The sequence below is a fragment of the Rhinoderma darwinii genome, chromosome 1, assembly GCF_050947455.1.
Source record: "Rhinoderma darwinii isolate aRhiDar2 chromosome 1, aRhiDar2.hap1, whole genome shotgun sequence".
NCBI lineage: Eukaryota > Metazoa > Chordata > Amphibia > Anura > Rhinodermatidae > Rhinoderma > Rhinoderma darwinii.
In genome coordinates this window covers 63789078-63816476 of record NC_134687.1, presented here as the reverse complement: position 1 = coordinate 63816476, position 27399 = coordinate 63789078, and the positions used below count along the sequence as shown (strand labels likewise).

The following is a 27399-nucleotide window of genomic DNA, read 5'->3' as shown; positions in this document are numbered from 1 at the left end:
CTTGTGCTAGTTTTGATAAATCTCCCCACTATGTCCAGGGTGAGATATGCACTCCATACCCTCATATCTTGTCCCCGGATATAAGAACAGTGCTGTTGTCCCCATAGCAGCAAAACTAGACCTGTTTTTTGGAACCAATATACTGAATACAAACTTTGTCCAAATCTTGTACTAATTCAGTTAACTTTTTCTTTACACAAACCCGGAGAACGTTTTCATAAGAGATAGGAAGTGCAATTGATTTATGAGACTTTTTTTTGGCTATAAATTGTTGTTTTACTGAACACTGAGGCTACAAGCCTGTTTATGAGCGCAATATTCTCCAGCTTTCTCTTCCCCTTAGCAAGCATTTTTTAACACGTACCTTTAAGAGCAATGGTAGGACTTAAAATATCAGTAAAAGGTGCTAAAACATATATGACATGAATAATGTAGTATCCTACTTGGCTGATAACAGTTATTCCAGGGTGTAGCTATATGGCGTGAAAGGAAGCAAATGTCTCTCTGCCATATATTTAAAAAAAACACCAGTATTATAAATGGCACATGGTATGTGGTGCAAACTGTTACAGATTTTGCATTCGGGCATAGGGGCTTCAAGTTACATTTCTGCAGTTATTGCAAATGTATTCAAAGGCTGGTATGCTGTCTGCTAATATTATTAGTCATGAATAGGTAACATACTGTATATCCTAAAGAACGACTGCAGCAGGTATACAACATCCATTTTCCCCCTGCAGGACTACTCCTTTGACACTCACCCCCAAACTGCACAATTTAAAAAAAAACTTCCAGTATTACACAATCCAGAGCTGGTCCCAGCATATATATATAGTTCTTTGCAAGAGTGTGGGGATCTGGTGTTGTCATACTGGGGTCAAAAAGTGATTCATTAAAGAGTCCATAATGAATAATTACAAAAAAATATGGACAGAAAAATTAGGGGAAAGCTTATAAAGGTGATATTTGCACATAATATAAATAGTTAGTACCTACTGCAGGTAAATGACATAATTTACATTTCTATGCTTTATGAACAGGGCAATTCTGTGGGCATGGAGGCAAATGCAGTATATGGAGGGCATTACGGGCCTGCAGTACAGATTTGTAGTGCTCTCCATGTGCCCTTGTGTGGCATCTCTGGGAGGCACAGCATTCCCCCTTGAAACGATGCCTTTAGGGTAGAATACATCATGGATTACTTACAGAATCAGCAAGAGAAAACGCTTGTGTGTCTCCATGTTTGATTGAAGGCACTGAGGAACAGTATAGGCTCATAGTAGGCTATATATACAAAAACACCGAAAAAGGCCATACTTACTCCTTCATCAGCGTTTCTGACCTGGCTGTGTCCATTTGTAAGTATGGCCTTTTTCGGTGTTTTTGTATATGTCCCCTTGTTTTTATCTGTTTTGTCTGTGCATCAGGAGCTTTTCGTTCCATTTAGGGAGTTAGGGACTCGCAAGTCTGGGGATCCTTGTCGTGGATTGCGAGCTTGCGTCCTTTTGGCCAAAATTATCACTAATACCCCAGGTATTTTTCATTATTACTTATATTTGCTTCTTTTGGACACAGCCGGGTCTTTGCTGCTGGGAGAGCATGGTGTGTTGTTGTTTGGCTTAGCAAGCAGGGTAGCCCGCTCTATGAATTATCAAGGCGTCACAAATAGGCTTCTACCTGGCTATACACGTTGCGCCTCATGACTTACACACTATCCCTCCATGTTTCACACACTTGCACCCCATTATTAATTTATTTTTATTGAGGCACTTTACTGATTACTGCCCCCTATATTTCACTTATATTATTACACTTGCACATACACTATTCATTTATTATTCTTTACTACACATCCCATGCACCACACACCACTCCCCTCAAGACTAGTGGGAGTGGCTATTATTATTTAAAGCACCTGCTCACTCTCCTTCATCAGCGTTTCTGACCTGGCTGTGTCCATTTGTAAGTATGGCCTTTTTCGGTGTTTTCATAGTAGGCTATGGGCACAGTATTTGGGATCTGTGTGGTATGAATCCTGAATATGGCCATGTGCATGAGGCCTAATGTTCATGATTATAGAATGGATTAGACCATTCTCTATGGGTAATACCTCTCCTAGTTAAGCATTTCACCCAAACTACACTTTATTTTTGCAATTTGGAAAATTAACCTGCATCCTCCAGTGTGATCATCTCCCATAATAATAATAATATCTACAGAAGCAGTTGGAAGGCATGGAGACTAATCCAATACTACAACACCAATGCTTCTGTGGTCAACAATGAGCTGAGCTGGAAGCCAGGATATATTTAACCTGCTGGAGCCAACAGACTCACAAACCTTGATGCCCGCCTCGCCCTGCCTTATCAAATTGCAAAATTTTTCCTTTTACCAAGTAAGGATTATGGAATTGTGCTATTTAAAAAGGAATGGACACAGATGAACAACATACGATAGAATTGAGTTCCATAGACGGTGATAGGAGACAACAGAAAATGCAGGGACAATTATCGAATTCGGTCTTCTCACCTTTTGCAACCTGTTTGAACCTCTTGTCTTTCACAAGGTAAGCAGCACAAATGTCTAGCAAACACTCATCATCTACACTTACCTATTAAAATAACATGCATGTTCTGAAGAATATGCATGTTTACGGGGGATGGGGGAGTTTGGGATTGATTCAAGAGTGTATATGTGCAGATTATTCGTCGTATCCAAGAACTCAAGAACTTGTGTACATATCCAGGGTCACTGAACACATAGTCGCTTAACTTATAATCATAGTCAAGGGTAAGGAAGGAGTATAACCCTCATCTCAAGTGATGAGACCAGCATCATTCATACTACATACATAACAATATTCTCATAAAAGTGCTACTAATCTGTTAGAAGTCAGGAGACAATTCAAACAAATTGGAATATTTTGGAAAGGTAGTTTTTTTTTGTTTTTTTTTAAATATTGACAAATTTGACAGTAGAATTTCAGTTTATGAATGATTTTCTGTGTAGGTTTCGCTCATGAAAACATCAAGTTCCTGTTCTATCAAAGCAAGTAAATATATAAATACGATGAAGTGATGTTGCTCCTGTAAACGTGCTCAGGAACAAGTTTATACGTCTTTGACTTCAGAAAACAAATGGAGTGAATGCAAAGTAAAATAGTCAATATTAGGGGCAACCAAGATCAGCATTGGCTGAAACCGTCTTTCTTTTTAATGAGGAAACAAGCGTTATGCTGGTGTTTCACAGAATGAAGTTTTCTTCTCTTTCGTTTGTACTTTCGGATTATTGTAACAGTTAATAAAAGAGTGAACGTGGAAAACAGGCAAAAGATGAAAAAGATGAGAGGTTTCTTCTGTTGTAGATAGGTACAGAAGGAACATGAGTTATCTTTACTTGTCAGTTTGCAGGAGCTTCCAGTTTGGTCCAGTGGAAAGCCATTGGCGGTAATTATTGCGCTGTATGTGTTCACTGACGCCTTCGCTTTCATGTCATAAATAGCCGAGCTGTAGAATCCATACTGCGGTTTTGTTTTATCAGTCAGTTTGAAAGCATAGTATCCCTTCAAGTTGATGTTATCTTGCAGGTAGGCTAGAAGACAAGTAACCAGAGAGAATGAGATTAGTGCAACCACTTCTATAGAAAGGCAAAGATAACTTTACCATGTTTATTTTTTATTTATTATTAGATTTTAATTTAGGAATGTTTACAGTCTAATATCCAATATATGGCCCTGTTCACACTGAGTTTTTTTTTTTTTTTTGCGAAAACCACTTTTTCTGCCTCCCTTTGATATCACCTAAAGAAAGGGCATGACGCTTCTTTTTCCCGTGAGGGAGCAAAACTCCTCCGCCTCCTATTGAAATCTATGGGAGGCATTTTTGGCCGTTTTCTGCCACGGTTTCCAGCGCAGTTTCCGCATCAAAAAGCGCGTCAAAAATCCCAGTGGGAACAGGGCCTATACGTTTTGAAAAATCTGATTAAAATGAAAGTGAGTATGGCATGACTTGACAGCGGCCAAAAAGCTTTTTCCCTTCTCTGAGCTCATTACAATGTCAACACACAATATCTGGTCTCATTACAATGTGAGCTGGATTATTTAAGACAGACTGGTTGCTATGAATATGCGGCCTAATAGATTCAGCCATTTACATGGTGTTGTCACTTGTCAGGCCGCGGTGTTCATCTCATGGCCAAATTAGTACTAAGCTGGGAAAAGAGAAAATGTAAGAAGGCCTGGCAGTACTCAAACCTCCCTTTTCTATATCTTTGCCTGTCATATTAATCATATTTTTCTAAAAATAAACTTACATGGAAAACCACTTTAAGCTTTATGAAACGCATTGGGTAATTGATGTATAGGTATACACTTTAAGTTCATCATTAAATGTTTGTCTTTTGTCTAGGTACTAGTATGTGTTTTGAGTATACACTACAATTTCCTCCAACTATCTCAATTTTGACAGGACATTTTTATTATAAATCCAAAAGTTTGAAAATAATCTATGCCACCCTGCTCTGCGCAAGTATTATGGTGCTCCACAATGTAATATAGAGCAGTCCCCCACTATGAGCCAGAACGAAGAACCGCTAAGTATCAGCGGTTCCTGCTGTGGCAGACACTGTCTGTCCTTGTATTACATAGATAGCCATTCATTTGAATGGCCGCTATGGAATACTACATTTTGACTGTAGCGGCCACTACAAGGGAAATATATGACTAGCCGCAGCTTACTGGGCTGACTTTATTCCAAAATGGGGTTATCATAATGAGACAAGAATGATGATTGCATTATAGCGGCCCTCCGGTACTGGGAGAAAATGTTCAATTTGATTAGGTATATGTAGTAATACTGCCTGGAGCCCTCGAGATGCGGCCACCTGTGTGGATCTGCCATTTTATAGTCCCCTCTGTATTGTCCAAAAATAGATGCAGCGCTTTTCAGACTACTAATCTGAGACACTCACCCGCTACTCACATTGGCCAGAGCTTGAGAGGACCCTAAAACGGCAGATCTACAACATAGGGGCGCAACTGGAGGGCACCAGGTAATATTACTCCATATGGCCCATCACATTTCAAATTTTGTCCCATGACCAGTTCCAGCTGTACATTCAGCTCTGTACATAGTCAGAAATACATCTTCCACCATCCTTATATGATGAAAGAAGAATATTTTGTACCAGAATGTGAATTTGAGGCAGAAAATAGTTCACATCTGGATCTATTATGTAATAGTCGAGGGTATAGCTCCATATGTTGCTGTGAGGACCACTCACCTTGTAATAACTGCTGGTTGTATTTCTGTAAGTAATATTTTCTAAGTGCATCATTTTCTAATGCTTTGTCGTCCACTCCATTTGCTGTAACATAAATAGGAATATTTCCATAGTTCTTCCTTATCCAGTTCAGAAGTCGTCTAATCCCATGTGGTACAACTGCAAGTCCGTTAAACGATGTAAGACGAGTTGCATCTGACAGAAAGTGGATGTCTCGGTCCGATTCAAATCTGCTATCATTCTTTGTCTCGTGAATCACCAATCTAGTGGTGAAATGATTCAAGGCAAAAAAATCAGCTGTACCTTTTACCATTTTTTTCTCTTCTTCTGTGAAATAGGGCAAAAATGACTTATTCATTCCCTTTTGGTGTTTGGTCATTAAATATTGCCTCATGAGCGAAGGGTAATCACCCGAACCAAAGATTGGCTCAGTAATCCAAGCAATGTCAAATTGCAGGAATCTTTCCGCAGCCTCAGTGTGGGAATGTAGGAAAGGATTTGCAGGCTCAGCCCAATCTGTGTGTAAAGATAAGGATATTTGACCATGTTGATGAGGTCTATAGATCTTGTCATATAAATGCCATGCTGTGGAATGGGCTAGGAGTGCGTTGTGCACTGCTTGGTAGGTGTTGTTACTACTGTTATGGTAATATTGGCTTAGGCGGTTTGGCTCATTAATGGTAATCCACTGTTTCACCAGATCACCAAATTCGTGAAAGCACAGTTTTGCATAGTCACTGAAAGCCTGAGCAATAGTTCTGTTTAACCAGCCTCCATTTCCTAACAATGGTCCAGGAAGACTTAAAGATCCATGTGTTGGGTAGTAAAGAGTTAGCATGGTCTTAATTCCAAGTTTGGAAGCCTCAGTTATCATGCAACGATAATACCTCAGAACGTCTCTGTTAATTGATGACAAGTCACCTTTTGGCATAATCAAAGACCAGTTAAGAGCAAATCTATAATAAGAGACTTTCATATTTTTAAGTAGGGCTAGTTGTTTTTTGATGGTGATGAAATCAGTACATTGTGCCGCCCGAGTCTTTAGCTCCACTCCTTTTATTGCATGCAGGATGCCATCACCTGTAATGTTCCACACATACAATCTGCGATCCACAAACTGAGGAGATGATGGGACCAGCTCTGACTGTGGAAAAAAAAGTACGTTTTTAAGGGAATGTATTATCAGAAAATTACTTTTTTTTTTTGCTCTACTATCCACATGTTAAATTATTGCAGTTTTCACAATGGCCATTAGAGCAGTCACAACAAGCTGTGCTTATTGTCTTCTTTGCAGCTCATTTGTCAGCTTTGCTGTATAGATGGGAACAGAATGAACAGAGTCATCTCAATATCTTTAAAACGCGGTTGATTGTTAATGAAAGCTCTATTGTTCTGCTAGTGGTCTAGATAAGGCAGGCTAGCAACACTCTCTTCTGCACTGTCTATGCACACAACATAAGATGTTTTTTAAAAAAAAATATATCTATGTAGCTACATTTTACAAAAAATAACTATCACATTATTTCTCTTTTACAAGATACATCTAATTAATGAACGAAAATTAAATACATGGGACAGGACGATGTGTCACTACTGAATAAATTTTGTTGAAAATGTAAGGTTTTATTAATGGTGTAGTTCTAATAGTATTTTTTTTACAACTGGTGAAGACCAAACAAGAATGGACAGACCACTAATGGCAGACTTTGAGTATTTTACTTAATTCATCATTATGACTACCGGTTTACTACCTCCAATAAAGCCTAAATGAGCTGCCTATGTATCGGTGCTGGCTATATTTACCTTTAGTACAGAATCTGTGATTCCCCAGGAGAAGTCACAGGGAAACTGTCCACGAATTTCTTGTTCTTGGGTCTCTTCTGGAAAACCATTCTGCTCTATGATTTGTTTGAAATATAGTGCAGAAGATTTAGGGGTTATTGCTTTGTTCTTGTTGGTGAAATCTACATAGAACAACCCACGTCTTATTTTGTAGCCTTCTTGCCATTCAAAGCTGTCCATCAAGGACCAGGCGGTGTAGCCAAAGACTTTTATATCATCAAATTTAATAGCTGTTGACAAAAACAAACAAAAAGTTAGTCAAGAGCGAAATAATATTAAAATGAATATGATTTAAGAAGCAGCAGAACGACGTTGTCGGTCGAATCCGTCAGTCAGCTGGTCTGACGGCTCAGCTGACAGTAGCTCCTGTATGGCTTTGACACCTCATCTAACCCCGAGGGTATGTTCACACGGGCTATTTTCAGCCATTTTTCGGGCCGTAAACGTCCGAAAAATCAGAAGCAGAACGCCTACATTCATCTGCTCCGACGGGGCGTTTTTTTACGCCTCATTTTCAAAAAACAGAGCGTAAAAAGACGCCCCTTAAAAAGAAGTGCATGTCACTTCTTGAGCCGTTTTTGGAGCCATTTTTAATTGACTCAATAGAAAAACAGCTCCAAAAACGGCCATAAAAACGCTGCAAAAAACGCTAGTTACTTATAAATGGCTGAAAATCAGAGGCTGTTTTCCCTTGAAAACAGCTACGGATTTTCAGCCGTTTTTTGTTAAGTGTGTGAACATAGCCTAATAGGGAAAGATAGAGTTAGATGAGGTGTCAGAGGCACACTGGAGCAACTGTCAGTTGAGCCGTAAGATTAGCTCACTCATGGATTCCGCTGACAACGTCATTCTGCAGCTACTGTGTACCGTGAATTTATGGAAGCTGCAGAACAAAAACCTAGCTACATTTTTTTTTATGGAAGTATAATAGAAAAGTGCTTTCATCACAAAAAAACATACATTACGTTAAAAAAAAATAGCATCAAAGGGGTTTTCCCACGAGGGACATTTATGACATATCTACAGGATATGTCATAAATGTCAGATAGATACGTGTCCCACCTCTGGGACCCGCATCTATCTCTAGAACGGACTCCCGGCCACTTCCTTTATGGTTGGGAGTTATGAAAACAGCGTAGCCCACTGAGCTACGCTGTTTCCGTAACCCCCCATAGTAGTGAATAGCAGTTACAGAAGCAGAGTAGCATGTGAGCTGTGCTGTTTCCGTAACTACCATTCAGTTCTATGGTGCTTACAAAAACAGCGTACAGAGGTAGAACAGGGTTTAGGGGCCCTGTTCTAGAGATAGGTGCGGGTCCCAGAGGTGGAACCCGCATCTATCTGACATTTATGACATATCCTGTGGATATGTCATAAATGTCCCTCGTGGGAAAACCCCTTTAGGGTATGTTCACATGGCCTATTTACGGACGTAATGCAGACATTTTATGCCTCTAATTACACCTGAAAAGACGGCTCCATTACGTCTTCAAACATCTGCCCATTGATATCAATGGGTTTTACGATGTTCTGTTCAGACGAGGTGTAATTTTACGCGTCGCTGTCAAAAGACGGCGCGTAAAAATACGCCCGCCTCAAAGAAGTGCATGTCACTTCTTGGGACGTAATTGGAGCCATTTTTCATTGACTCCATTGAAAAACAGCTCCAATTACGTCCGTAATGGACGCTGCGAAAAACTCGTGCACTTGCAAAAACGTCTGAAATTCAGGAGCTGTTTTCGCCTGAAAACAGCTCAGTAATTTCAGACGTAATTTGTTAAGACGTGTGAACATACCCTTGGGGGTCGAGCACATTTTAGCCTTCAAAGGCTATGTAAACCTTTGGTGGCTTTATATATATATATATATATATACATATATATATATACAGGGTGGGCCATTTATATGGATACACCTAAATAAAATGGGAATGGTTGGTGATATTAACTTCCTGTTTGTGGCACATTAGTATATGGGAGGGGGGAAACTTTTCAAGCTGGGTGTTGACCATGGCGGCCATTTTGAAGTCGGACATTTTGTATCCAACTTTAGTTTTTTCAATGGGAAGAGGGTCATGTGACACATCAAACTTATCGAGAATTTCACAAGAAAAACAATGATGTGCTTGGTTTTAACGTTACATTATTCTTTCATGAGTTATTTACACGTTTCTGACCACTTATAAAATGTGTTCCAAGTGCTGCCCATTGTGTTGGATTGTCAATTTAACCCTCTTCTCCCACTCTTCACACACTGATAGCAACACCGCAGAAGAAATGCTAGCACAGGCTTCCAGTATCCGTAGTTTCAGTCGCTGCACATCTCGTATCTTCACAGCATAGACAATTGCCTTCAGATGACCCCAAAGATAAAAGTCTAAGGGGGTCAGATCGGGAGGCATTTCTTCTCCGGTGTTGCTATCAGTGTGTGAAGAGTGGGAGAAGAGGGTTGCATTAACAATCCAACACAATGGGCAGCACTTTGAACACATTTTATAGGTGGTCAGAAACTTGTAAATAACTCATGAAAGAATAAAGTAACGTTAAAACCAAGCACATCATTGTTTTTCTTGTGAAATTCTCGATAAGTTTGATGTGTCACATGACCCTCTTCCCATTGAAAAAACTAAAGTTGGATACAAAATGGCCGACTTCAAAATGGCCGCCATGGTTAACACCCAGCTTGAAAAGTTTCCCCCCTCCCATAAACTAATGTGCCACAAACAGGAAGTTAATATCACCAACCATTCCCATTTTATTTAGGTGTATCCATATAAATGGCCCACCCTGTATATATAAACGTATGTCTTTTAGCATAAAAATAACTTTTGTAGTATACTTTCCTTAAAAATTTTGCTCCATTTGACTTCGCCCAATTTTATATATCACTGTACATAGAAGCTGCAGAGAGTCTGCTGTCAGCTAAATCCGTCAGTGACCTGGTTTGACGGCTCGGCTGACAGTGGCTCCTGCCAATAAATATATGTTTTTACTGTTTAATTATTTTTATTCAATAAAAATAATTTATTTAAAAAATAATTGTTTATTGTATTTTTATCTTTTGCGTTATTAGAAAAAAAAATTAGGGACTTTTTCCAAACTGCAATGTAATGCCATATATCTTTATATGGCATATATCTGGCATATAAAATGCACAGCCATCTGTTAAGGCATACCTCAAGGTATGCCCTAACAGAGACTTATACTGGACAGATCTGAGGGCCTATGTTAGGCACTAGGCTGCCAGTATAAAACTATCTCCTGGGGTTGATGAAAAGATGAGAAAGGGAGCCCATGACAAATGCTACAGAAAGGGTAAATGGACGGGATAAGAAGTTTCTCTGATCCTGGCCATAAGTAGTGTCAGTTATAGTCGTCCTACAGTGTGTCACAGCATGGGCAGAGCTTCGGTGTCCCACGCAATCACATACATTTACTTTTAGATGCGGAAAGGTTTGTTCAGGATCAGAAAAACATGTCTGCTTTCTTCCAAATACAGTGCCACACCTGTCCACAGATTGTGAGTGGTATTACAGCTCAGCCCTATTCACTTTTAAAGGAGCTAAGCTGCAATATCAGACACAATCCATGGCCAGGTGTGGTGCCGTTTCTTGAAGAAAGCAGCCATATTTTTCTAATTCCTGACAACCCTTTTAAGGAGTTGATCTTGAGGACCTTTAATAAGTTAAGCACCTGGTAGTGCCAAGGACATTACTAATCGATTTCCAAATAATAAATAATTAGATAACACCATGAATCATTAATTCGAAAATACTTGACTATATACTACAATTGTCTTTAATTTTTGCCACATACTCTCACACAAGTGAGTTTTCTGCGGCCTTGGTTTGTGGCCAAGGTGGACAATATGTCACACACGTGATTGTTTGCTATATATATGAATCAATACCGGTCACTACTTTTTCATTATTTTTACTTTTAAAGGGGATGTTCCATGATTAAATATTGCATTGTTCTGTTAGACCATTTAAAACATAAACATTTTTCAATAGGAGTAATTTAAAAAAAATAAATGCTCCTGTATCTTGATATTGCTGTTACAAACCAGTTGGTGTGGCTTTTTTTTATTCCCTCTGTCGTGTTCACACGACAGCGTCCGTAACGGCTGAAATTACGGGGATGTTTTCAGGAGGAAACATCCCCGTAATTTGAGCCATAACGGCATGTGCAGGCGCTTGAACGCCGCGTCCATTACGGACGTAATTGGCGCTGTTTTTCATTGGAGTCAATGAATAATGGCTCCAATTACGCCCAAAGAAGTGACAGGTCACTTCTTTGATGCGGGCGTCTATTTACGCGCCGTCATTTGACAGCGGCGCGTAAATATACGCCTCGTGTGAACAGACAAACGTCAGCCCATTGCTTTCAATGGGCAGATGTTTGTCAACGCTATCGAGGCGCATTTTTCAGACGTAATTCGGGGCAAAAATGCCCGAATTACGTCCGTAATTAGCGTGTGTGCACATACCCTTAGAACATCCACCAAATGTATCAGTGTTGGTGGTCACACATGGTCAGAAGCTCAGTCCCACTACCCAAATCCTCTTGCACACGAGCGGCGGAGCAATAAAGTCAATAAGATGTCAGGATTAGTTGGAATCGGTTTGATCTGTCATAGCAGTCATTGCTCCATTAGTAAAGAAAGCCAAGACACTAGTGTGAACAACAACAATACTTATCAAGTGATTGGCTACAAAAAAAAGTACAAAACAAGGGTCTCGTCTGACTCCTACAAGTTTAATTTACCTAGGCAACAGGAGTGATGTGGGGGCTCGAATTCTCATTACAGAACAACTTACAAATCAAAAGAGAAAATGTCATGGTCAAAAAAGTGGTGGCAGGATATCTTTAAATAAAAATGTACTATAATGAATAGTATTAAAGGGGCTGTCCAGTCATAAGAAATTGATGGCCTACCTGATCGGTTGGAGTTCAATTTCCGGCAACTCCACCGATCAACAGTTTTGAAGGGGCCGCGGCACTCGTATGAGGATGGTGGAATATCTACTTACCCTGTAGGATATCATTGATAAATTTCTTCATGATGTAGACTGTTGTCGTGTCTTCAGTATGGATGTTGCTATTTGAGAACCATCCATTTTCCATTATCAGGATTTTGGGATTGTTATATTCCATCTTGATCCAATTTAACACTCCCCTTAAATGAATTAAGATGCGAACCAACTTGTTGGAATCATTTGAACGCTTAAAATTATTGGGTCCAAAGGAGAATGCAAAGAAGTCTGCTGTCCCTTTAATATAAGCTTTTTCTGACTCGGAAAATATGGGAAGACTAGAGCCATATTTTCTCTTTAGACTTTCTGGGTAGTCGCCATCAATATGGATAGGTTTTGCAAAGCGTCCGAGTACAGTATCCATGGATTCTTGACACATGTTAATAGTTGATGAGTCAATATGTCTTTTCTCTGGTTCTATCCAGTGGGAGCCCAATGTCACGGACAGGTATCCCTTTTGAGATGCACGGAAATGGGTGTTATAGGTATGCCAGACCACAGCATGAGCCTAAAATATAAGAATATAGTTTTATTATGGAAACAACAAATACAAATGGTATAGTGAGAACTGAAAAGGTCAAATACAAGGTAAAATAAAATGACAGATCCAGCTGGGATTTAGCTTTGAAAGCTTATGACCTTCAGAGACAACAGAGTCTAAAGTTTCACGGAACAGGTTTTTGCACACCACTAGCAATATTCCACCTAGTTAAATGGTTACGTATAGATTTATGTAAATAGTATTTCCACAAATAGAATTTCACATATATCCAAGAATAAGTCATTCTGGGAGCCAGAGTTAGAGCAAGGCTTTCCTTCACCCAGAGCATAGAATCGATTTGCTGCCTTAGTCCTGTTTCTAAATACCCTGGCCATATCAAGGTATGGCATCCCCAGAACACCCCACACCCGGGACACATGTCCCGCCCGCCCTTCTAGTTACGCCCTGCTGTAAGCTAGTTGGGGGCCACCCAATGTCTCAAAGCAGGGGAAGGGACAAGAATCCGACAGGTTGCAGTTCAAACCTACTGTTTACCCTAACATGAGATATCGTCCTCTTTTTTTTCTTAGGCTATGTTCACACGGAGTATTTTGGGGGAGGAATATCTGCCTCAAAATTCCGTTTGGAACTTTGAGGCAGATATTCCTCTCCCTGCACGCCGATTTTCGCGGCGATTATCGCGCCATTTTTCGCCCGCGGCCATTGAGCGCCGCGGGCATAAAACAGCGAGAAATACGCTTTCTCCTGCCTCCCATTGAAGTCAATGGGAGGTCAGAGGCGGAAGCGCCCGAAGATAGGGCATGTCGCTTCTTTTTCCCGCGAGGCAGTTTTACTGCTCGCGGGAAAAAGACGCCGACGCCTCCCATTGAAATTAATGGGAGGCGTTCTCGGGCCGTTTTTGCCGAGTTTTGCGACGCGGTTTCCGCGTCAAAAAAACTCGGCAAAATACCCCGTGTGAACATAGCCTTAAATGACATGTATTTTTGGTCAATCTAAACATGCATGTTTACGGGGGAGTTGTGGCTGATACCTATTATAAATAATTCACTTACCAATGTGTTTTGTTACCCATTGTTCGCTGTTCTAGCTATTGTAAAGTTTAATCAGGCTTTTATTAGATACACACTAATAATTCTTTTTTGCACAGTTTTGAAGGTCCCCTGATAATTAGAGTAAATAGTATTTGGTAATTTTATTATACTTCTCCAACTTCACAAAAACTCATATTTGCAAATGCAGCACAATGGTTCAATACTAGTTAGTTGTTGGTTTGCGGAGTATGAGCCTATAGATTTCTATGGGTGCCCCATCATGGATCCATTCAACATGGATCCATAATTCAGCTGTGTGCAAGACCTCTAACTTATATATGGCCTAGCTAATACTGGCGTCTATGCAGATACATCGAAGTATATCTGCCTAAAATATTGATTATAAGTCAAAATAAATAAATGACAACATTCATTATACTATAGAAATAACAGCCATAACATTAGTACTGCCAAAAATATCATGGTGGTATGGCATTATGGTAAATCTGATTTTTATTGTTCGAGGGAAAAAAAACAATCACAAGGCTTAAAAAGGAAGCAGATTATCTTCTGATCTGGTAATTAGAAACAGCTTATCAGAAAACCGCTGTGATGCTTTAACGAACGGAAAAAAGAGAGGTTGACTTCATTTTGCATTGTTACATTATTTGATAAAACTTGAGAGATTAAAACTCACATGATTTTATAACATAATGTATTATTGAACAAGGTATACTTGTAAGAAGCTTATCTATATTAAATGTATCATAGTGACATGACGTACGAGTAGCTGTCCTCCTTTTGTCAGCACTTGATTTTGCCCATATCCCTCCAAACCCACCTGCCCCCCAAAAAATGCTGAGCAAAAAGTTTGAGTACCAGTCACTTTAATTGTAAGGCTCTGTTCACATCTGAGTTCGTATTTTTATTTCTATATCCCATCATAGGAACAGAAAATAAAAATAACATCAGTGCCGGATCTGTCACATGAAGGACACAAACCGACAGACCCTATTGACTTTAAAGTTTTTGTACACTTTACTAGCGGGTCCTGTGTGTCTCTGACACGTAGGATCCACCCGTTATCCATCACATTTAAGTTATAAATTTAGCTGTGATCGTTATCAGCTTGATCCTGCGTGTCAGAGACACACAGGACCTGATGACACTGAACCCGTCAGTCCCGCTGACCTGACGGATACAGGCTTCAGCACTAGGTACAGCTGCTCTGTATACAGGATATAAAACAGCTGTATCTCAAAGAGTAAAACTCATTTTTAATAAAATATAATTACAAAGTTGCACCAATCACACTAATACACATTTTTATTTTTAAAAAATATATATATTTTCAAAGGTGTACAAAGCCTTTAATGGGATTGTCGAGTTTCCATCATGGTGTCCGGCAACTTACCAGAAAATAATCCCCAAAAGTACTTGGAACAGACAGTTTTTTTTCTTAAAGTTTCTATTGGGAATGATTACTAGTCTTTGTAGTCTAGCTCAAAGTGTTGGGCATCCTCTCCCACTTCCATTTCCAAGACGAGCGTTTTGTTTGTGATACTTCCCCTTGGGCAAGTATAAACTTTGTAAAGAGCACCCACTCTTTTGTCCCATACTACGTAAGTATGTACAGATGTACAGTAGCATAGCGGAGTTGGTTATCTGGTACAACTCATGGTAATTCTAGGAGCTATCAGTAGTTTTCTGTTTTTCAGTTAGGGCCAGTTCACATCAGCATTGGGCTTCCGTTGAGTTTTCTGTTCATCTATTCCATCAGAGGATCAGATTTACGGAAAGAAAAACGGAAAGTATCATTTTCGTTTGCAATACCATTGATTTCAATGGTATTTTTTCGGTTTCAGTTTGGCTCCATTCCGCTAGGTTTCCAGTTTTTCACCGGAAACGATAAGGTAAACAACTTCGCTATTGTTTCCGTGAAAAAAAAAACCCTGAAACCTAGGAGGCAAACTGAAACCAAAGAAATACAATTGAAATCAATGGTATTGTAAACGGAAACGATACTTTCCGTTTGTCTTTCCGTTCATCTGTTCCTTTGACAGTACAGATGAACAGAAAGCCCAAATGGAAGGTGAACGCTGATGTGAACAGGCCCTTATTGAATGGTCAGTGGAACGTTGTTGCATTTTTATCAAGTATGACTGGAGAAGTTGTTTGTTTTTTTTACATTTATTAAAACAAATAAAAAAAAATAATATTAAAAATATTTAACATTAAAATGGATTTTGCCTAGAAAAGCAAAAAATAAAATCAAAATAAAATAATTGCTTTATATAATCAGCTCTACTGACTACGGAATATTTTATTTCTTTATCAAAGCGAAGTGTTTACCTTGCACAAATACAACATCCCTGATCAATAATGAGCGCTGCCGCGATCTCTGTTGTGTAACATTAGCCGTACAGATGACATTTTCCCTGCTGTAAAAACACTTGTTGGACCAATGAGTTTGGTGATTAATCTAAAACCGCAGACACATGTATCACACACTGATCATACTCGCTATATAAAGGTGTATACTGTAATCTATTATGAGAATTACCCCCTAATATTAAAAATAATAATTGTATCTGTTTCTGGGAGATCTGTTGACAAATAACATGACAGCCAATAAAGCTACCACAGGGATTATCATCCAACTTTTCTAGATGAAAAATCTGGCTACGTATGTAGCAAAATGAGGACAAGTGATTTATCACAGTATAATTTAACATTCAGGACTCTTCTAAGATAAAGGTAACACATTCATAGTAGAGGACAAATCAAGGAGTCAGATTTCCTGGGGATTATATGATTTCTGGGCAAATGCTCTTTAAAATATAAAGTAATAATATAGTTATGAAAATGCAGAGTCAGTATCATTTCTTCTTGTGTTTGCCTATAAACATGGGTTACAAAGGTCAAGGAATCTGGAAATCTAAAATGCTGGAAATCTAAAGTGTATTTTTCGTGACGTTTTTAATGGCGTTTGTTACAGTGTTTTTTTTAGGGCAGCCAGATGTTACTGTAATGATGGGGGTAGGGAAATAGACAAGTGAGCCCTAATCTACCCGCCACTCAGTCCCTGCCTACTTGCAACGACCCGCCCTAGGCGACGGGGTACAACTTGGCGACGGTCCCTACGCTCAGTAACTGCACGACAGACAAACAGACAAGGGTACACAAAGCTAAGGGAAATGGGGCAGTTGCCCACGGCAACACCGTGAGCAACAAGAGTGGTGAACGAGCCGAGTCAAACCAGGAGTGTACGAGGTACCAAACACAGAGCAGGAGAGTAGTCAGTAAGCCAGGGTCAGTATGAAGCAGGGTCAAATAGTTCAGAAGCTGCAGCAGGGCCAGGAAACCACACGAGAAGAATCACAAGCAAGGAGGAACAGGAAAGGCAGGTATAAATAGACAGAGGGCGGGAGCTAGCTCCATCTGGCCAGGCTGTGATAGGCTCTCCCACTCCTAAGCCTGCCATCCTGAGTGGTCGAAGATGGAGTCAGTCCCACAGACACAGAAGCAGGTGCAGACTGATTACCTATGGGCGTATACACAGAAGCTGTGCCTGGCAGATCCTTTACAGTACTCCCCCTTTTATGAGGGGCCACCGGACCCTTTCTAGGTGGACCTGGTTTATTGGGGAAACGAAGGTGGAACTTCCTGACCAATACCCCAGCGTGAACATCCCCGGCGGGTACTCAAGTCCTCTCCTCAGGCCCGTATCCTCTCCAATGGACCAGGTACTGGAGGGAGCCTTGGACCATCTTGCTGTCCACAATCTTGGCCACCTCGAATTCCACCCCCTCAGGGGTGAGAACGGGGACAGGAGGTTTCCTCGAGGGAGCCAAGGACGGGGAGCAGCGTTTAAGGAGGGAGGCATGAAACACGTCGTGTATTCGAAAAGATGGGGGCAACTCCAGTCGGAAGGAGACAGGATTGAGGACTTCAATGACCTTATACGGCCCTATAAAACGGGGAGCAAACTTCTTGGACGGGACCTTAAGGCGCAAGTTCTTAGATGATAACCACACTAGATCCCCGACCATAAACAAGGGGTTAGCAGAACGTCTTCTATCTGCCTGAGTTTTTTGTATGCTCTGGGACGCCTCTAGGTTCTTCTGAACCTGGGCCCAGACTGTGCACAGTTCCCGATGAACGACCTCTACCTCGGGATTGTTGGAACTACCAGGTGAAACGGAGGAGAACCGTGGATTAAACTCAAAATTACAGAAAAAGGGGGAGACCCCTGACGAGTTACTAACCCGGTTATTAAGGGAAAATTCGGCGAGGGGAATGAATGAGACCCAATCATATTGACAGTCAGAGATAAAACACCTTAAATATTGTTCTAGAGACTGATTAGTCCTCTCAGTTTGGCCATTAGTTTCAGGATGGAAGGCAGAGGAGAAGGACAGATCAATCTCCAACTTTTTACAGAAGGCTCTCCAAAACAATGAAACAAAATGTACCCCTCTGTCCGAAACAATATTGACAGGGACCCCATGGAGACCAAGGATGTGTTTGACAAACAACGTAGCTAACGTCTTAGCATTGGGTCGTTTCTTGAGGGGCACAAAGTGGCACATCTTACTGAAGCGGTCTACTACAACCCACACCACCAACTTGCCTTGAGATGGAGGCAAATCGGTGATAAAATCCATGGAGATATGGGTCCAAGGTCTCTGGGGAATGGGCAAAGAACGTAGTAAGCCCGCTTGTCGGGACCTGGGAGTCTTGGACCTAGCACAAACCTCACAAGCGGCGACGTAGGCCTTAACGTCTTTAGGCAACCCAGGCCACCAATAGTTTCTGGCAATGAGGTGCTTGGTACCCAGGATGCCTGGATGACCAGATAGTGTCATGATTTTCCCTAAGTACCCTTAGCCGGAATTGCAGGGGAACAAACAGCTTGTTCTCAGGAAGGTTCCTGGGTGCTGAACCTTGATCAGCCGCAATTTCAGAGACTAAATCAGAATCAATAGAAGAAATGATTATACCTGGAGGCAAAATACAAGCAGGATCTTCCTCCGAAGGAGGGCTGGCCATGAAGCTACGCGACCAAAAAGTTGAATCTGGTAAAAAATAGCGCCCATCGAGCTTGTCTTGGGTTTAGCCTCCGGGCAGATTCTAGGAAAACCAGATTCTTGTGGTCGGTAAGGACCCTTACCTGGTGCCTAGCCCCCTCCAGGAAGTGGCGCCACTCTTCAAATGCCCATTTAATGGCTAAGAGTTCGCGGTTGCCAATATCATAGTTACTCTCAGTGGGCGAAAACTTCCTGGAGAAATAGACACAGTGATGGAGATGGGTGAGGGACCTGGTACCCTGGGACAAGACAGCCCCCACTCCCACCTCGGATGCGTCAACCTCCACGATAAATGGCTCCATTTGGTTGGGCTGAACCAGCACCGGGGCCGAGATAAAGCGCTTCTTAAGGACTTCAAAAGCCTGGACAGCCTCAGGAGGCCAGTGGAGGAGATCAGTACCTTTGCGAGTGAGGTCCGTAAGAGGCTTAGCGATGACCGAGAAGTTAGCAATAAATCTCCTGTAATAATTAGCGAACCCCAAGAAACACTGTAACGCCTTCAGGGAGGCAGGTTGGACCCATTCCGCCACAGCCTGGACCTTGGCAAGGTCCATGCGGAATTCATGAGGAGTGAGGATTTGACCCAAAAATGGTATCTCCTGCACCCCAAACACACATTTTTCGGACTTCGCAAACAGTTTGTTTTCCTGAAGGACCTGGAGCACCTTCCTGACATGCTCAATGTGGGAGGACCAGTCCTTGGAAAACACAAGTATGTCATCAACGTACACTACAAGAAATACCCCCAGGTAATCTCTTAAAATCTCATTTATGAAATTCTTGAAGACCGCGGGAGCATTACACAGCCCAAAGGGCATTATGAGGTATTCAAAATGACCTTCGGGCGTATTAAACGCAGTCTTCCACTCATCCCCCTCTTTGATGCGGATAAGGTTATATGCCCCCCGTAGATCAAACTTAGATAACCATTGGGCCCTCTGAACCTGATTAAAGAGATCAGGAATCAAAGGAAGGGGATACTGGTTCCTTACAGTGACCATATTCAAGTTACGGTAGTCAATACATGGCCTAAGACCACCATCCTTCTTCCCTACGAAGAAGAAGCCAGCACCTACCGGAGAAGTAGAGGGGCGAATGTAACCCTTGGCCAGGCATTCCTGGATATACTCTCTCATGGCTTCACGTTCGGGACAAGAGAGATTAAATATCCTACCCTTAGGGAGCTTAGCTCCTGGTACCAAATCGATAGCGCAATCGTATTCTCTATGAGGAGGTAACACTTCGGAGGCCTCCTTAGAGAAAACATCAGCGAAGTCCTGAACAAACTCAGGTAGCGTGTTCACCTCCTCAGGGGGAGAAATAGAATTAACAGAAAAACATGACGTCAAGCATCCATTACCCCATTTGGTAAGCTCCCCAGTATTCCAGTCAAACGTGGGATTATGCAACTGCAACCAGGGAAGGCCTAAAACCAAATCGGACGATAATCCCTGCATCAACAGTACAGAGCACAGCTCCAAATGCATGGAGCCAACAAGGAGTTCAAAAACAGGGGTATGCTGTGTTAAATAACCATTAGCAAGAGGAGTGGAGTCGATACCCACTACCGGGACAGGTTTAGGCAAATCAATCAAAGGCATAGCTAGAGACATAGCAAATTCCACAGACATGATATTAGCAGAAGACCCTGAATCCACGAAGGCACTGCCGGTAGCAGACCTACCACCAAAAGAAACCTGAAAGGGAAGCAATATTTTATTACGTTTCATATTTACGGGAAATACCTTTGCGCCCAAGTGACCTCCCCGATGATCACTTAGGCGCGGAAGTTTTCCGGCTGCTTATTCTTACGCCTAGGACAGGTGTTCACTTGATGCTTGTCATCCCCACAATAGAAGCAAAGACCATTCTTCCTGCGGAACTCTCTACGTTGTCGGGGGGACACGGAGGCCCCGAGTTGCATAGGTACCTCCGAGTCTTCTGTGGAAGATCGAAGCAACGGGACCTCGGGAGGCATCATGGGGGAGTCAGAGGGGAAAACACAAAAACGTTCAAGTTGTCATTCCCTGAGACGTCGGTCAAGTCGTACCGCTAAAGCCATAACCTGGTCTAGGGAGTCAGAAGAGGATAGCTAACTAGCAGGTCTTTCAGGGCGTTCGACAGACCCAACCTAAACTGGCACCTTAAGGCAGGGTCATTCCACCGAGAAGCTACGCACCACTTCCTAAAGTCAGAACAATACTCCTCAACAGGTCTCTTACCCTGACGTAAGGTCACCAGCTGACTCTCGGCAAAGGCAGTCCTGTCAGTCTCGTCATAAATGAGTCCGAGAGCAGAAAAGAAAAGATCAACGAAGGAAAGTTCAGGGGCGTCAGGAGCCAAGGAGAAGGCCCATCCTTGGGGCCCTTCCTGGAGCCGGGACATAATTATACCCACCCGCTGGCTCTCAGAACCTAAGGAGTGAGGCTTTAAGCGAAAGTAGAGCCTACAACTCTCCCGAAAGGAGAGAAAAGTCCTCCGGTCCCCTGAGAACCGGTCAGGCAACTTGAGGTGGGGTTCAAGAGGTGAGGTGAGGGGCACTACCATGGTAGCGTCAGGCTGGTTGACCCTCTGAGCCAGGGCCTGGACCTGTAGGGAGAGATCCTGCATTTGCTGAGCCAGGGTCTCAAGGGGGTCCATAGTAGTGTGAGGGACCAGGGTAGACTAGGTATATGGGCTTGTGATTATGTAATGATGGGGGTAGGGAAACAGACAAGTGAGCCCTAATCTACCCGCCACTCAGTCCCTGCCTACTTGCAACGACCCGCCCTAGGCGACGGGGTACAACTGGGCGACGGTCCCTACGCTCAGTAAGTGCACGACAGACAAACAGACAAGGGTACACAAAGCTAAGGGAAATGGGGCAGTTGCCCACGGCAACACCATTAGCAACAAGAGTGGTGAACGAGCCGAGTCAAACCAGGAGTGTACGAGGTAACAAACGCTGAGTAGGAGAGTAGTAAACAAGCCGAGTCAAACGAGGAGTGTACGAGGTACCAAACGCAGAGCAGGAGAGTAGTCAGTAAGCCAGGGTCAGTATGAAGCAGGGTCAAATAGTTCAGAAGCTGCAGCAGGGCCAGGAAACCACACGAGAAGAATCACAAGCAAGGAGGAACAGGAAAGGCAGGTATAAATAGACAGAGGGTGGGAGCTAGCTCCGTCTGGCCAGGCTGTGATAGGCTCTCCCACTCCTAAGCCTGCCATCCTGAGTGGTGGAAGATGGAGTCAGTCCCACAGACACAGAAGCAGGTGCAGACTGATTACCTATGGGCGTATACACAGAAGCTGTGCCTGGCAGATCCTTTACAGTTACATTAAAGTCTATGGTAAAATATCAAATGCCCTACATACAACTGCGCTTTTGTTTGCAGCGTTTTTGAGGCAATTTTGTGGTCAGTGGCGTCTTTTTTCCAAACGCAGCATGCTCTGGGTATGGTGTCTTCTTCAAGCGTTTTCCCCATAGGCTTCTCTATAGGACTACAAAATGACACTAAATTAACGCTTGTTACTTTTGAAAACGTCTAGGATTTTGAGAAGCGTTTTTTGATGCAGTTTAAAACGTCAGAAAAATTGTTGTGTGAAGGAGGCCTTAAAGACATACTCCTCTCATACATAGCTGGGAGGGAAAGGCCATCATAACCCATTGCTCACAGACAAGCTGCTAAATAGAAGACGGTGATGAAGGGTTCTGACAGCTGACAGCTCTAAGCCTGGAAGGTATGCTGGTCAGGGAAAAAAGAGAGATAGCAAAGAAAATGTGGTGTCTTATCTCTATTGTCTACTCTGGAAAAATAAACTTCAATGGGACACAAGTTAAAGTTGTAAATTCTTACACCAGATCCTCACAGTTCTTTATCTGTATTTTGTGCCTGCTACTAATTACAATGAAGAAAACTTTCATCAGATAAGAAACATAAGAAAGTACAGCTACCAAACACTTATCACTTGGTTTGGACAACATTGTAACTCATAGATTGTTGTCAACTTGCATTGAAATCATCAGGATCAGCAAGACTAAAATCGAATGTCTGGCCAGATTTAAAGGGTTTGCCTAATCATGGACAACCCCTATGATTTGGGAGCCGCTGCAGCAATCAGCTGGTCATGTCCTGTCAGGGCATATGGATAGCTGTTGTTTTTATGAGGCAATACCTTTAAAGAGGCTCTGTCACCAGATTTTGCAACCCCTATCTCCTATTGCAGCAGATCGGCGCTGCAATGTAGATAAGAGTAACGTTTTGTTTTTTTTTAAAAACGAGCATTTTTGGCCAAGTTATGACCATTTTTATATTTATGCAAATGAGGCTTTCTAAAGTACAACTGGGCGTGTATTATGTGCGTACATCGGGGCGTGTTTACTTCTTTTGCTAGCTGGGCGTTGTGAATGGGAGTGTATGATGCTGACGAATCAGCATCATCCACTTCTCTTCGTTAACACCCAGCTTCTGGCAGTGCACAAACACAGCGTGTTCTCGAGAGATCACGCTGTGACGTCACTCACTTCCTGCCCCAGGTCCTGCATCGTGTCGGACGAGCGAGGACACATCGGCACCAGAGGCTACAGTTGATTCTGCAGCAGCATCAGCGTTTGCAGGTAAGTAGCTACATCGACTTACCTGCAAACACCGATGCTGCTGCAGAATCAAATGTAGCCTCTGGTGCCGATGTGTCCTCGTTCGTCCGACACGATGCAGGACCTGGGGCAGGAAGTGAGTGACGTCACAGCGTGATCTCTCGAGAACACGCTGTGTCTGTGCACTGCCAGAAGCTGGGTGTTAACGAAGAGAAGTGGATGATACTGATTCGTCAGCATCATACACTCCCATTCCTAACGTCCAGCTAGTAAAAGAAGTAAACACGCCCAGATGTACGCACACAATACACGCCCAGTTGTACTTTAATTTTAAACACGCCCAGTTGTACTTTAGAAAGCCTCATTTGCATAAATATAAAAATGGTCATAACTTGGCCAAAAATGCTCGTTTTAAAAAAAACAAACAAACGTTACTCTTATCTACATTGCAGCGCCTATCTGCTGCAATAGGAGATAGGGGTTGCAAAATCTGGTGACAGAGCCTCTTTAAACTAGTTGTACTTTGTATTTTTTTTATTTGCAATTCTATGGAAAATCAGTCCAAACATTGTAGTTAGAATTCTAAGGACAGATACACAGGTTCACGCAGGGCAGTTTGGTAAAGTATTTAAAGAGGCTCTGTCCCCACATTATAAGTGCCCTATCTCCTACATACGGAGATCGGCACTATAATGTAGATGACAGCAGTGTTTTATATTTAAAAAACGATCTATTTTTACCACTTTATTAGTGATTTTAGATTTATGCTAATGAGTTGCTTAATGCCCAACTGGGCGTGTTTTTACTTTAGACCAAGTTGGCGTTGTACAGAGGAGTGTATGACGCTGACCAATCAGTGACCAATCAGCGTCATGCTCTCCTCTCCATTCATTTAGTCAGCGCATATGGATCCTTTTAGATCGCTATGCGCTGTCTTATACTAACACATTAACGATACTGAAGTGTTTAGACAGTGAATAGACATTCCACGGAATGTCTATTCACAATCTCTGCACTTCGTTACTGTTTCTGTGGTAGTTACAGCAGAGGAAGCGTGATCTCGTTGTAACCTGTCATCTACAGCGTAATCTCGCGAGATTACGCTTCCTCTGCGGTAACTACCACAGAAACAGTAACGAAGTGCAGGGATTGTGAATAGACATCCCGTGGAATGTCTATTCACTGTCTAAACACTTCAGTATTGTTAATGTGTTAGTATAAGACAGCACATAGCGATCTAAAAGGATCCCTATGCGCTGCCTAAATGAATGGAGAGAAGTGCATGACGCTGATTGGCCACTGATTGGTCAGCATCATACACTCCTCTGTACAATGCCCACTTGGTCGAAAGTAAAAACACGCCCACTTGGGCATTAAGCAACTCATTAGCATAAATCTAAAATCGCTAATAAAGTGGTGAAAGCAGATCGTTTTTTTAAAAATAAAAAGCACTGCTGTCACCTACATTATAGCGCCCATCTCCTTATGTAGGAGATAGAGCACTTATAATGTGGTGACAGAGCCTCTTTAATGCCTTTTCTTTTTCAGCCAAAGCCAGAAGTGGATCTTAAAGAGAGGAAAAGTTTGGGAAAAAAAAACCTGCAATTTGTGATCCTGACCTCGACATCCGCTTGAATAATTAAAGGTTGTTAGTGAATTGTTCTAAGGTGGTTATTATTGCCCGTGGTTTGATCTGCCCTGCAGGCTTCATACACACGGCAAAAGTCATAATAACATGGAGTCGGAATAACGGCATATGGAGACCTGACAGTTCTGTATTACAGATTGGTAGAACCGTATCTTGTCTCTGTACGTCAGTGTATTCTTCTATAGCAGCAATGCTTCTAAGGGTATGTTCACACGCCCTATTTACGGACGTAATTCAGGCATTTTACGCCTCAAATTATTTCCGAAAAACAGCTCCAAACCGTCTGCAAACATCTGCCCATTGAATTCAATGGGTCTTACGGTGATCTGTGCAGACGTTTTTTTTTTTTACGCGCCGCTTTCAAAAGACGGCGCGTAAAAAACACCTCAAAGAAGTGCATGTCACTTCTTGGGACGTAATTGGAGCTGTATTTCATTGACTCCAATGAAAACCAGCCCCAATTATGTCCGTAAAAGACGCAGCGAAAAACGCGTGCGCTTGTCAAAACATCTGAAATTCAGGAGCGGCTTACGGATGTGTGTCCATGTGCTGTCCGTGATTTTCACTCACCCATTGACTTCAATGGGTGCGCGATGCGCAAAAAACGCTCAAGTATAGGACATGCAGTGAGTTTCACACAGTGGACACACTCTGCGTGAAAAACACGGAATGTCTGAATGGCCCCATTGACTTGCATAGCTCCGTGCGACGTGCGTGATTTTCACACGAGTATCACTGGCGTGAAATACGCTCGTGTAAAATAAGGCCTAAGAGAGATTACCTCTGTCATTTGCCAGGCAGTGGAACATGCCACTTATAAAATTGGGGGAACGTGGAGGTTCGGTATGGGCACACAGCAGTCTATAGACGCTGTATTACAGATCTGTAGAAAACGGACCCATAATAAGGCAGTGTCAATGAGCTCTTGACCCTGCCCTCTGGAGCCAAAGGAACAACTTACTGCAGTGAGAAAGTCATTTGCACAACAGGTGTGCTCTCAAGGTTCACAGATAGCCGGTATCTTGCTTGCACTGGTGCCGCCTGCCTGTCATCTCTACAGAGAATACAAAACACATGTATAGACACAAGAGGGAGGCTTTTAAAGCCAATGTACAATGTATGCCGTCTGCACTAAAAACCTTGTTTATAGATCATGCAAATTAAGCATCAAAAATGCTCGAAAGAGAATAATTAAAAAACAAAAAGCGGCTATCCCAGTGAACCTGACATTTTCAATACAGTAGAATACCAATATAATGATGCCCAAGATACATCATTTGACAGATGTACTGCTCAGCATTCAGACATTTGAAAAGACCTCAGTCGCCTACCTAGAAATAATTTATTTTAAGTAGCGAAAGTAGCTACAGTTTTCTCCACTTCAACTAACTTTGACTTCTCCCTACTGTATTTCTAGTACGATTAAAAGGAGTAGTCCCATTAGCACAATCTGGGCCAGATTTAGTTTGGTGAAGCCCCAGGGCAACAGACAGTAGTACACAAATAGGCCATTATTGTCCGGGGGTTTCACTATCAGAACCCCAATCTGAATTTATACCCTTTCATCAGACCCCAAAATTAATGCAGACCCAGACCCCAAAATGTATCCATACCCCAAAATTAATTCAAACATGTAAATAAAATCAGACCACCAGACGAGACCCCCAAATTCAGATCCCAGAGCAGTCCACATAATTACTTACCGCTCCTTGCTCTCCAGTCCACTTCACCTTTGGCCCTGGTGCATTAGGTTCTGACGCTTTCCAGCATCAGGACCTTTTTCTGCGTCACTTAATGGCATCAGGATTTAGGACGGCGGTGCCTGGAAGTGAAGAGGATCTGGTAGGTAGGAGTGGTAAGTGATGTCAACTGTTATCTATTTAATTTGATTTGCATCACTTATGCAAATTCAATAGATAATGGCCTGTGCTGTCGGGTTCCTTGAGTACATGGGCCCCATAGCAGCCGCTATGTTTGCAACAGTGGTTAAGTGGGTGTCCGCCTCCCGCCACGCTGCGCATCAGCTTATCTGGCATTTGCCATAACTGTCAGATTAGTAGTTTCGTCCTGCTACACACAGTCACTACATACGCACTACACATACACACGCTATATACATACTGCACAAACACACTGTATACACTACAGACATACTACACAAACACACACTACAAACACTATACACACATTACATATTGTACACTATACACACACTACACATGACATACACTACACACACTGGTTTTAATCCTCTTCCTCTGTGGTGCTTGTGTGCAGCCCTCCAACCCTCTCAATTGCGGTTTCGCTGCAATTTTCATTAAATTGCAGTTCTGGGTCCAAAGGGGTGCTGCCTATGGTGGATGCCTCTAAGTCTACCTGGGTGGTGGAGGCCCCTGTT

The 27399-nt window shown here is 42.2% G+C and overlaps 1 protein-coding gene across 1 annotated transcript in view; it reads right to left on the bottom strand.

The window, feature by feature from the left end:
• Positions 1–3011: 3011 nt before the first annotated feature.
• KLB (klotho beta) overlaps positions 3012–27399 on the bottom strand; it is a 33410-nt gene continuing 9022 nt past the window's right edge. The window contains exons 2-5 of the mRNA XM_075849590.1: positions 12155–12665; positions 7084–7352; positions 5281–6424; positions 3012–3591 (exon numbers count right to left, since the gene is read on the bottom strand). Of these exons, the coding sequence (XP_075705705.1) occupies positions 3185–3591; positions 5281–6424; positions 7084–7352; positions 12155–12665 (2331 nt within the window). The 3' untranslated portion in view covers positions 3012–3184. The remainder of the gene's footprint in view (positions 3592–5280; positions 6425–7083; positions 7353–12154; positions 12666–27399) is intronic.